Here is a 12,756-nt window from a genome sequence, read left to right as displayed (position 1 = left end):
GCTCGAAAACCCTAAGGCCAACGTCTAATTTGATTTTAATTTAATTTGGCTTAGGATAAGTATGCAAGGTGGTGATTTTTGGGCTAAGGACAGGTAATGACTTCCCGACCTTATCTTTTTAATGGGTTTTGCCCTTAATTACTTTATGCAAATGCTTAATACTAAATGCAGCAAATAATCAATTTTTTTTTTTTAAAGTTTATGCAATGTCATTAGGTTGTATTGATTAAATGAGCAATCAATAAATTTTTTTTTATTTTTTTATATAATTTTTTTTTATTTTTTTATATAATTTTTTTTTATTTTTTTTATTTTTTATATAGCAATAACTTGAATGTAAACTAAACACAATTCTTATGCATCAGTCAATCTCCGAATGCCCGTTGAATAAGCTCTGGAGATTACTCCGTGAGGAGCCCCAATAGAGGTATGATCACCTCGGGGGATTGCGCCTTATCAATTACTAGCAAAAATAATATAGATTTTTAATTTTAATTTTTTTTTAATTAATTTTTTTTTGAATTTTTTTTAATATATATTTTTTTTAAAATTTAAATTTAAATTTCAAATTTCGAATTTCAGAATTCAAATTTTGAATTTAAATTTTTGAATTTTTGAATTTTGAAATATTTTTTATATTTTATTTTTTTTTTGAAATTTTTTTTTTTCGAATTTCAAATTTCAGAATTTAATAACTACGAATTGTTAACTGAAAATAATCAAAATAATAAAAATAAAAACTTACTACCGGAGTGCGTTCACTCCGGGCATCCAAAATCCAATTTGATCTTCGTGATCGTTCTTGCTTCTCGATTTGCCTCCCCGGCAACGGCGCCAAAATTCTGTTCGACCGATTTCTGTCTACCTAAAAATATGCTAGACATATCGTTGTTAGAACCGACGAACAAAAGTTAAATTTAAATTCTACTCTTACCTTTCCTACTCGAAGAATAGCGGTTGTAAGAGGTCGATCCACAGGGAGGCGATTGGAGTTGCATAAAAATCAGAACGTTCACTCGGATTTGAAATCGATTTTTGAATGATTAAAGAAAAACATTATTTTGAGGATGTTGATGGATTCTCTAGTCTACCGGAGAATGTTTTTTAATTGAAATTAACTAAAAGGTAGGTATTTAAATTCGAAAAGCATTTATATATTTAACTAATCAAAGAAAAGTTTTAGCATAAATTAAAATGGATGAAAACAAGAAGATTGAAGTGAACACAATTTGCATAAAGGAAGATTTAATGTATTGTATAAAAAGAACAATTAAAAGATTTCATAAACAGAAATTAACTTGAATCTAGAACAGGGATTGCATGAAAGAAAATTGATGGATTTCATAAAAAGAAAAACTGATTACAAATAAAAATGGAGATTAGAGGCCTAATACTCCTTCTACTTTGCAAATAAAATAAAGAAAATAAAACAAAAACAAATCTCTTCTCTCTCTCCCACGGTGGAAAATACTAATTCCCTCTTTTTTTTTTCTTTTTTTTTTTTCTTCTTCCCAAAAGAAACAGAGTACTCCCACTCCCCTGTTTCTTCTTCTCTCCCTGGACCCGCCGGCCACCACCAAGCCGAGGACTCCCTTCTTCTTCTTTTGGCCACCCTATTTATAGGCTGAGGATGCTTGGGATTCCGGGATCGCTCGCGGAAGGAAGGAGGCGCGATCCATGGAGCTCGGGCGCGGGATGATTCACGGCTGATGCTTGGATCCCGGAACCGTTGCTGGAGGAGGACGCTGCTGTGAGCGGCTGGGACGTTGGCGTTGAATGCCGACGGCTGGAATGGAGGAGACGCGGGCTGAGGCGCAACGCATGGGCCGGCTGCAAGGCGGGGATGACGCGGACGTTGAGAGTTGGTGCTCGAAATCATTTGGAGGCTGCCGCGGGATCTTGGGAAGACACCATTCACGGACGCGTGATGCTGGGAGCTTGATCCGTGGAGGGGGTGATTCACAGGCTGCTGGCAGTGGGATTGCTTGGATGCTGTGAGGAGGTGATGACCCGTGGGCTGGTCGCTAGGATTCCGGGATGAAAGCGGAAGGGAGGAGACGCGCATGGGATTTGGGGGAGAATCACGGGCGGCTGAAGCGGCTTCTTGAAGGCCTGCGGGATCGCCGGAAGGAGTGCTTCACGGATGGAAGAAGATCCATCTTCTTCTTTGGCTCTCGGACGGATACGGGATCCGTGATGAACGCGGACGGCGCTTGGTTCATTCTTTTTTTTTTCTCCCTTGCGCGGATGAAGCTGGGTGCGGTGACGGCTGGCAGCGATCGTGGAAGGAGGGAGGAGCTGGGAGCTTTGTGATGCGTGCGGATGGCTGGGAGGATATGGGAGACATCAAGTTCCATCCGATTAGTCATATAGTATGATATGAAATTTTGCTTGTAGACGGACGGGTCATCTATTCTGGCTGGAGGTCAAGTGCAATTCTCACGGGTCACCCAGCACCTTATGGCAAATTTAGCTTTTCCCAAAATTATTTTCCAAAGGCTCAAAAGAAATGGAGCCGATTCGGATCCGAACCCGACTCGGACCCGAACCCGACTCGGACCCGATTTGAAGTCAAATTTGTACTCAATGTGCATTTTATCTCTAATTTATACTAATCTATGTTAAACCCAAATATAATATTAATCTAGTGAATTTATCATTATTAGTTAGCAATAACACTAATTTTAGTAACATGTAGGTCGCACTTTTGTGCTCTCATCAGACGAGACTACGAGATAAGATTGAGAGCAGCAGCGGGATTATTAAGCTTCTGCTGGCTTTCTTCTTCAACCCGGGATTGACAAATGATTGCCAAGAGTTGAGTGTCGAAGCGGGGGAGGCATTGGCGCTGCTGGTTTTGGAGAGCAAGCAGAACTGCAATAGGATCTTAAAGGACTGGGAGGTACATATTGAGATGGCTTATTGGCGAACTAGATAATCCTGTTCTTTGCATAAATGCTTCAAGGATCCTTCACAAATTATGTGCCTACAGTAGAGGTGGGTATTAGGCCGGGCCGCCCATGGCCCGGCACGAAGCGGGCCGTGCCAGGCACGACCCGCTTGCTACAGTAATGGGCCATGCTAGGCACGGCTCATAAAAGGGGGCTGGGCTGGGTTAAGGATTTCTAGCTCGCGGGCCGAGCCCGGCACGGCCCATAAGGGCATGGGCTGGTACAATTCGTGGGTCAAGCACAGCACGGCCCGCGGGCCTAGGGCACATGCTCCCATTTATATTCCCACGCTTCCCCACTTCGTCGTCCATCGGAACAAGCTAGAGACGGAAGAGATTTAGAGAGCGAGAGAGAGAAGGGGGGGAAGATGAAGCTGGTTTGGTGCCCGGAAACGACCTTCAAGGCGTACATCGATGCCGTAAAAGCCTTAGCCGACCGTGATCTCGAGGAGACCAACGTGGCGGAGCTGGTAGCCGCCATGGCCGGCTGGTGGAAGGCTCAGCTCATCGTGGAGGCCTGGGATCACGGCGACGGGGCAGCCACGAGCCTCGGCCTCGAGGCTGCTGCCAGGCACACATGGGGGCGGCACGTGTGTGTGATCCCAGACGAGCGGTCGGCGGCCGAGTACGTGGAGGTGATGCGAAGAGCGGGGCTGTCGGTTGCGGAGCTGGCGGTGGTGGTTGGGGAGGCGGAGGAGGTGATGGGGGAGATGCAGGGGGTGGACTTCATGGTGGTGGACTGGCGGCGGAGGGATGCGGCGAAGGTGCTACAAGCGGCGAGGGCGGGGCCGAGGGGGATGGTGGTGGTGAGGAAGGGCGCCGGGAGGATGCAGAGTGGGGCGGCGGCGATGGTGGCGGGGACGAGGCTGGTGAAGTCGGCGTTCCTGCCGATAAGGAGGGGGCTGGAGGTGCTGCATCTTGGCGTGGGGAAGGGGCCGAGCTTGGGCAGTGGTTGTGGCCGGTGGATAAAACATATGGATCGCGACACCGGCGAGGAGCATGTGTTCCGGCGTTGATTCGTGCCAGGCACGGCCCGTCTTGTGCCCGGCATGGGCCGTGCCAGTCCCGGCATGCCCCGCCACCCCACGGGCCTAGGAACGTGCCGGGCTTAGTCTTTAGGTTAAGCGAGCCGTGCCAGGCACGACCCGTTTAGTAATAGGTCAGGCCAAGCACGGCTCGTTTGGTCTGTGGCCCGGTAGGCCTGAGCCGGGCCGATGCCCATCTCTAGCCTACAGTGGAGCTGCCCAGCCCGGTCTGGCCCGATGCCCATCTCTAGCCTACAGTGGAACTGAATGCATTGATCATCTCAAGGGATCACTGCAGCCATTACTATTGTAAGCATCTCTCTCTCTCTCTCTAACAAAGAAAGCATGGTGGTAGGTTTCTATTTGATATATTTTTGTATAGATACCCTTCTAAATATCAAATTTTGCGTGAATACCCTTTGAAAATTGGTATTTGCATGTATACCCTTGTAAAACTCTGTTATTTTACAAATATCTCTAATATAACGGTTGTTTTAACGGTGTTAAAAAAAATTATATTTTTATTAATTAAAAATAAAATAAAAATATGAAATGACGTTATCATCCTTGCTCCCCCCCCCCCCCCCCCGCGCTCATCTTCCCCACCCCCCGCGCCTGGCTTCCCCCACCCAGCATCTCATAATTATGATATTTGTGCTTTGCAGTTCTTGATTAAGCCAGCTTTTAATCTTTGTCGTTATCTTGGAATTTAACAATAATGGTGCCTAATTAAGGAAGCTCTGCAATTCTCCTGCTAGCTAGGATTCTTTTTAATGGTACACATCCTAAGGGTAAAAGTCCCACCAGTGCAATCTTAAGTGTTCCTAGCTACGATAACTCCTAGAGAGGAAGAGAGAGAGAGAGTGAGGAAAAAAAAAAAACAAAAACAAAACAGTGTCACCATAGTTGTAGTAAACAAGCGATGTATTCTTGTACAAAGATTTGCATTTCGGTTTAATAATTCCAGCCATTAAACACCAACCAAGATGAATAGGTACAATAACATCATTCCATATTTTCATTTTATTTTTAATTAATAAAAATATAATTTTTTTAACACAGTTAGAACAACCGTTATATTAGGAATATTCATGCAAATACCAATTTTTAAAGGGTATTCACGCAAAATCTGATATTTAGAAGGATATATATGCGAAAAACCCTTCGATATAACTTGGCTAGTTTTTGGTTTTTCCTCACTTGTTTCATTACGTGGGCATTTTTTTGAGAGTAAGTAAATAACAGATCTGTTATCACAAAACTGGTAATTTTTTATCATAGAAATGATGATTTGAACTGCACGATTGCACGCCTGCCATCATGAATACTGCAGGAACATTCATATATACAGTCACGCCCAGTATATATGCGTCTCCTACTAATGTGTGTATCAACCATGATACACTGTACAAGTATCTATAGACTCGAGCAAGAGTTGAAAATCCAATGCATTTCTTGGAGATAATTTGAGCTTATTAACTGGTCTTTCATATTCTTCTTTTACATTTTTCCATCTGTAAGTATTGGGAATTAGTAAAGGTCATTTCTTTTTTTTTTTTTTTTTTATTTTTTTTGCTAAACCGAGTGATCTATACAACACGCGTACGGATAAAGGTCATTTCTTTCTTAGCTGCTCCATGCACACAAACCTTGCTGTTATGATAGCATTGTTTTGTTTTTTTGATGAAATGTTATAATAACATTGTTAACTCAATGTGCTGCCATAAGTTAGCGTTGTTGATTCATGTATAGCAATTTTAATGGGCGGCTTTTGCCTCCCTTAGTATCAAAAAAAAAGTATAGCAATTTTAACATGACAGTTTCATCTTCAGAGTCTAGGTTTTGTCGTGCATTAGACTGACTTTATATTTTCTTCTCTCCATATTCCTACTAACATTCCCAAATTCAAATCGTTGACTTGAATCTTGCTTTGTTTTCCATAGGTACTAAAAACAATCATGACTGAAAGAGAGAAATTACTAGAAGTATCAATTGGGCTCATCACACAGATTTACAAATTCACACAGATACCGACTAGCATTCTAACCCTTCCCCTTCCAATTGCTTCGATCATTATGGCATTGATTGGATGGTATTTTTTTTAGGATTTTTTCATAAATCAGATTTACAGAGAGCTCGATAAAAATAATTAAGAAAAGTTTCTATATTTTCTAAAATAATTAATAACAGTTTCTACATTTCCTAAAATGATTAAGAAATTTTTGCTTGACTGATATATATATTTTTAGAATTTTTCACATACGAATACAGCTAAGTAAAAAATAATTAAAAAGAGTTTTTGCATTTTCTAAAATAATTAATAATATTTCTGTATTTTATAAAATAATTAAAAATTTTAGTTAGAAGAAAATATTTTCTTAAATAATTAAGAAGCAGAATTTCTGAAATAATTTTTCCTCTAAAAAATTTCTTAATGGGCAACTTCCAATAATCCTCCTCATAATTTTTTTCAAAAATAATTAAGAAGAGTCCAGTATATGGTGATATTTCCAACATCTTACGATGTATGGGAAATTTAAACAGATGGATTCAAATATTCTCCAAAAATTCCACATCCCAAAAATATTTTGTACATTTCCCATATAGGTCTCGGTAAAAATTAATTTCTTCATTTCTTAAAATAATTAATAAGAGACTCTACATTTTTAGAACATTTAAGATATTTCTGCATGGAGGAAAATATTTTTCTAAAATAATTAATAATTGGTTTCCTAAAATATTTTTTCTCTAAGTAATTTTTGAATGGATGGCTTCAATATTTTTCTCATAAAATTTTTCTAAAACAACTACGCTTTTGTGAGGACTCTACGTGGGGATTCGAAATAGATGGCTTCAAATTTTTTCTAAAATTTTTACGCTTTTGTAAAATAAATTATGCATAAGCATTAATATTTTTATCTTAAATATTTTCTACACTAGGACTATAAATGGAAACCATTCTGTGACTATGTTTTTCTAACATAATTTTAGATATTGACCCAATAGATTAATTTTGATGTGTACAAAATGTTTGCAAAAATCTAATAATATGGAATTTTGGATGGCAAATGCCATAATAAAACAAGATGTTCGTTTATTCCAACTAAAATAGAATACTCGAGAATAAGGACTGAGATGTTGTAATATTTTTGCCAATATATCAAAAATTTAAATATTCCTTTGTGGCTTATTTTCAATATTTGATACCTACAATCTTAAACTAGTAATACCACAAAAAAATCTAACTGATGTCTCCGTGCCTAATTTTTCACATGAAATTTGTCATTATCGTTCATTATTTCTTTGGCCTTTTACAGCATTTGAGCTCCCTCAGCTGGAGGACTTGAAAAGAAAAGGAGAAAAAACAAAAGAAAACCATGTAAATTGGAAAAGCAAGCAATATCAATCATTAATATTTTTATCTTAAATATTTTCTACACTAGGACTATAAATGGAAACCATTCTGTGACTATGTTTTTCTAACATAATTTTAGATATTGACCCAATAGATTAATTTTGATGTGTACAAAATGTTTGCAAAAATCTAATAATATGGAATTTTGGATGGCAAATGCCATAATAAATCAAGATGTTCGTTTATTCCAACTAAAATAGAATACTCGAGAATTAATAAGGACTGAGATGTTGTAATATTTTTGCCAATATATCAAAAATTTAAATATTCCTTTGTGGCTTATTTTCAATATTTGATACCTACAATCTTAAACTAGTAATACCACAAAAAATCTAACTGATGTCTCCATGCCTAATTTTTCACATGAAATTTGTCATTATCGTTCATTATTTCTTTGGCCTTTTACAGCATTTGAGCTCCCTCAGCTGGAGGACTTGAAAAGAAAAGGAGAAAAAACAAAAGAAAACCATGTAAATTGGAAAAGCAAGCAATATCAATCATTAATATTTTTATCTTAAATATTTTCTACACTAGGACTATAAATGGAAACCATTCTATGACTATGTTTTTCTAACATAATTTTAGATATTGACCCAATGGATTGATTTTGATGTGTACAAAATGTTTACGAAAATCTAATAATTTGGAATTTTGGATGGCAAATGCCATAATAAATCAAGATGTTCGTTTATTCCAACTACAGCATTTGTCCCTCAGCTGGAGGACTTGAAAAGAAAAGGAGAAAAAACAAAAGAAAACCATGTAAATTGGAAAAGCAAGCAATATCAATCATCCTAGAAGATTGGTGATGATCAGGGCAAGAGTGGAGAGCTCTCGGGAATCGTTATTCTCTTTGGTCAATGGTGACTTGACTTCCAACTCTGCAAATCCTTGCTCACAGTTATCACCCACATCCAAGGCCGCACTAAGATAAGTCTTCGCGTCAGAGTAGCGTTTGGATGTGATGGCACTAACAGTGTCTTTCAACATGTCAACCAAGTCAGAATACATAGTTGAACAATCACCCAGGCATTCCTTGGTTGCATCGTCGCTCGTCTTCTTCAATAGATTGGAGATCGTCGACAGGGTGCTCGTGGCATTGGCGTTGACCAACTTAGTGGCGATGACAGCCAGACCCTGGGTGTCAGCTGAGCCGCTTTTGGGATCAGCACTGAGAGATGCGACACAGAAGTTGTAGCTGAAGTTAGGGCTTCTTTCTGCCACTGTCTTGCATGTCTCCTGGACGGAGGCGCTGACAAGAGAGGAGCTTTGGTTGAGGATGAGGAGGAAGCAAAGGAGAGCTATAGAGGCAGCCATTATTTGTTGAAAGGAGGAGATGCGAAAGCATGGGGACTGGGGAGGGGAGAGCATTGTTTTATAGGGAATTAAAAAGAATTAATTATCCTCATGCATAAATTATTTTAGGGAACCATATAAATTTTAGAAAATATTTAAAGCTAGATTTGTTAAAACTATATAACAGCCGTAAAGATGTTTAGAAATAACTAAAATTATTTAAAAAAAAAATGCTATAATGAAAGGCCTCCATTTATAATCCCCATGCAGAAATTATTTTAGGAAAAGATATTCGTCCCAAGTATAAATTATTTTAGGAAAGCATAGAACGTTTAGAAAATATTTAAAGCTAGATATGTTAAAATTGTCAATATAAGTAAACGTATCTATATATGTACAATTATTTAAATATGATAGAAAGATTTCTAGAAATATCTATAATTATTTTAGGAAAATGAAAAAATGGAGGGGCATCCATTTATAGTTGCCACATAGAAATTATTTAAGAAAAATGTATTTCTCCCGCGCAGAAATTATTTTAGGAAAGCATAGAAGTTTTAGAAAATATTAGAAGCTAGATATGTTAAAATCAACCGAGTGCATTAAACATATCTATATATGTCAAACTTATCTAAATATTTTAGAAAGATGTTCATAAACTACTAAAATTATTTTAAGAAAATACAATAATGAAAGGCATCAATTTACTGTTTCCACGTAGAAATTATTTTAGAAAAACGATACTAGCTAGGAAAGCATAGAAGTTTTAGAAAATATTGGAAGCTAGATATGTTAAAATTAACCAAGTGCATTAAACATATCTATATATGTCAAACTTATCTAAATATGCTAGAAAGATGTTCATAAATTACTAAAATTATTTTAGGAAAATACAATAATGAAAGGCATCAATTTATAGTTTCCATGCAGAAATTATTTTAGAAAAAAGATATTTGTTCCCTTGCATAAATTAATTTAGGAAAATATAGAAATTTTAGAAAATATTTGAAGGTGTCTTCTTAATTATCAAAGTATGTTAAATATATCTACAATGTTAGTAGGAATCTGAAGGTCGTCACCCATGGAAAACCATTAGAAATTTTACCATGCTCAGGAATCTTCTTAATTATTTTAGAAAAATTATTTTCCGCATGCATAAATTATTTTAGTCAAGCGCATAAGTTTTAGAAAATATTTTAAACTAGATATGTTAAATTATCAAAGTATGTTAAATATATCTACATATGTTAAAATTATCTAAATATGCTATAAAGATGTTTAGAGATATATAAAATTATTCTAACAGATGCAATAATTGAAAGGCATCCATTTATAGTCCCCACATAGAAATTATTTAAAAAAAGATATTTGTTCCATGCATAAATTATTTTCGGAAAGTGAAAGATTTTCAAAAAAATATTTGAAGCTAGATATGTTTAAATTATCTAGGTGTGTTAAACATATTTGTATACATTAAAGTTATATAAATATGCTAAAAAGATGTTTAGACATACCTAAAATTATTTTAGAGAAATACAATAATGAAAGGCATCCATTTATAGTCCCCATGTGGAAATTATTTGAGAAAAATATATGTATTCCAATACATAAACTATTTTAGGAAAGCACAAAAATTTTAAAAAATATTTGAAGTTGTCCATTTAGACTCCCCACATAGAGTCTTCATGATCCAAAGCCATAAGAGTCTAAGACATATCACCATACTTGAATCTTCTTAAATATTTTTTAAAAAAATTATTTGACGCATGCATGCATAAATTATTTTAGAGAAGTGCATAAATTTTGGGAAATATTTGAAGCTAGATATGTTAAAGTTATTTAAGTATGTTAAACATATCTATGTTAAATTTATCAAAATATGCTGAAAAGATATTTAGAAATATATAAAGTTATTTTAGTCCTCACGTTGAAATTATTTTAGAAAAATGTATTTGTCCTATGCATAACTTATTTTAGAAAAAAAAAAGAAAATAGTTGAAGTTGTACATTTAGAGTCCCCACGTTGAGTCTTTATACATTAAAAGTTGTTAGAAATATCACCATGCACTGAAATCCTCTTAACTATTTTTAGAAAAAAAATATTTATCCTTGTGCATAAATTGTTTTAGGAAAGCACATAAGTTTTAGAAAATATTTGAAGCTAGATATGTTAAAATTATCTAAGTATGTTAAATATATCTATATATGTTAAAGTTATCTAAATATGCTAGAAAGATGTTTGGAAATATCAAAAATATTTTTAAAAAAAACAATAGTAGAAAGGCATCCATTTATAGTCCCCACATAGAAATTATCTTAGAATAAAGATATTTGTCCCCATGCCTAAGTTATTCTAGGAAAGCATAGAAAGTTTAGAAAATATTTGAAGCCATCCATTTATATTCTCCACGTACAATCTTCATGCATGAGAAGCCATTAGAAATATCACCTTGCTCTAGTATCTTCTTAATTATTTTAAGAAAAAAAGTATGAGAAAAACTTATTTGAAGTCATCCATTTAGAAATTTCTGAAAAAAGGCAATTATTTTAGAAAGCCTACTTGTTAATTATTTTAGACAATACATGTCAAATTTTTTTTTAATTATTTTAAGAAATGCAGAATCACATATTAATTATTTTATGAAATGCACAAACTCTTTTTGTTTAGATTTCGTGGGACTTTATTTAGGAAATGCACAAATCACTTTAGGGATACAGAAATTTTAGAGAACATTTGAATCCATGTGTTCATATGAAACTTATTGCATGTACATTAGGATGGCTGAACTTTTCATTTCTTTATGAGTTTTGCATTCTTTCTCCCCATTTTGTAAAAATCTTTAATTTATGCTATTAAGTTCTATAGATATGATCTCTCTCTCTCTCTCTTAAGTTTTCTTTCTCCCCCTTAACCAATCATTCCTTTTAATGTTCCCGGATTTGAGAATAGTTTTTAAATAAAACTTTCAGTCCTAATAATTCGAGATGAGTATTTTCTAAGCATGTTTATCTTAAAAATATCAAAAACTTTACAAAATGGAATTGAAACCAAGTATGAGTTTTGTCAAGTATCAGAGTATTACAACATGTATCAAAGTATTAAAACATGTAAGGCATCACAAAGAGATATATCAAAATCAATCCATTCTATCACTATTTCTGTTCTAACTAACTTATTTACAATATGAGAGTCATTTATTCATTTTGCTCCAATTATGTTTTTTTGAGATAAGCAAAGTTATGATCTAATTTTCAACTTTCTTAGTAATTTCAAATTTGAATCTAAGTACCCAAATACTGATTTATATTATCAAGTATTGATTTTGGATACCTAAATTTTTTTAGATCCTTATTGACTAGTAATTATTATTCTCTTAGGAATCCAAATTTTCTTATTTCCAATATCAGTAATATTTTTAAGTGAATATGAATGTGCTATGGGTCCTTTTGTGACACAATAGTTATATTTTATGAACTAGCCGTTATTATGGTTAGGCACAAATGGGTCGACTCGACTTTTTCAGGAGTCGACTTGTGATCTTTAAAGGCCGACTCCACTTTTTTAGGGATCGACTCGAGAAACTGCTCATTTTTGCCACGCTGTCTTTTGTATATGGTTACTTTTGAGGTCGACTTAACTATCTTTAGGGTTGACTCGAGTTGACTCATGATCCACTAGGGTAGACTCGTGAAAGGGCAGTTTTTTTTTTTTTTGGTATTACGGTAACTCACATCAACCTGGCATAAGTTCTACTATCAGAGTCAAAAGAAATAAGAGTACATAAGGGAAGCGAAGTCACTCTCTGTCCATAAAACCTCTTTCGAGTGGTGAGCAGCAAAAGAGGCAACCCAGTATGCTGCCAACTTCGACTTCCGATACACGTGAGCCATCTGGAACGATCTGCAACCAACCACCAAGCTCTGGATATCCCTGAGTAGGAGGTGACCATCGCCTTGTCGCTCCGGCGTTGTGAATCTACTCAGTCACCGTAATCGAGTCCCCCCTTAGGATGATACAATCTGACCCTAAGATCCTTTTTACATAAGTGACTCCTCGTAATCAAGCCCTA

At 35.9% G+C, this 12,756-nt stretch overlaps 1 protein-coding gene and 1 pseudogene across 1 annotated transcript; one reads left to right on the top strand and one right to left on the bottom strand.

Annotated features, from left to right (window-relative positions):
* Window positions 1-3,139: 3,139 nt before the first annotated feature.
* LOC113462305 (uncharacterized) lies at window positions 3,140-3,966 on the top strand. The gene has a single exon (XM_026802087.4). It carries the CDS (start codon window positions 3,319-3,321, stop codon window positions 3,964-3,966), a length of 648 nt encoding a protein of 215 aa, XP_026657888.3. The 5' UTR covers window positions 3,140-3,318.
* Window positions 3,967-8,179: 4,213 nt separating this feature from the next.
* Window positions 8,180-8,719, bottom strand: LOC103720369 (putative invertase inhibitor pseudogene; annotated as a pseudogene).
* Between the last annotated feature and the right edge of the window lie 4,037 nt (window positions 8,720-12,756).

The sequence above is a fragment of the Phoenix dactylifera genome, chromosome 12, assembly GCF_051530095.1.
Source record: "Phoenix dactylifera cultivar Ajwa chromosome 12, Ajwa_hap1_PhDact_Kaust_v1.1, whole genome shotgun sequence".
In the NCBI taxonomy this organism is placed as follows: Eukaryota; Viridiplantae; Streptophyta; class Magnoliopsida; order Arecales; family Arecaceae; genus Phoenix; species Phoenix dactylifera.
Note: the sequence above shows the minus strand (reverse complement) of the source record. Positions and strands in the feature narration are given on the sequence as shown.

What these genes read in the sequence shown, in the direction of transcription:
- LOC113462305 (XM_026802087.4), top strand. Translation starts at nt 3,319, where the DNA reads ATGAAGCTGGTTTGGTGCCCGGAAACGACCTTCAAGGCGTACATCGAT.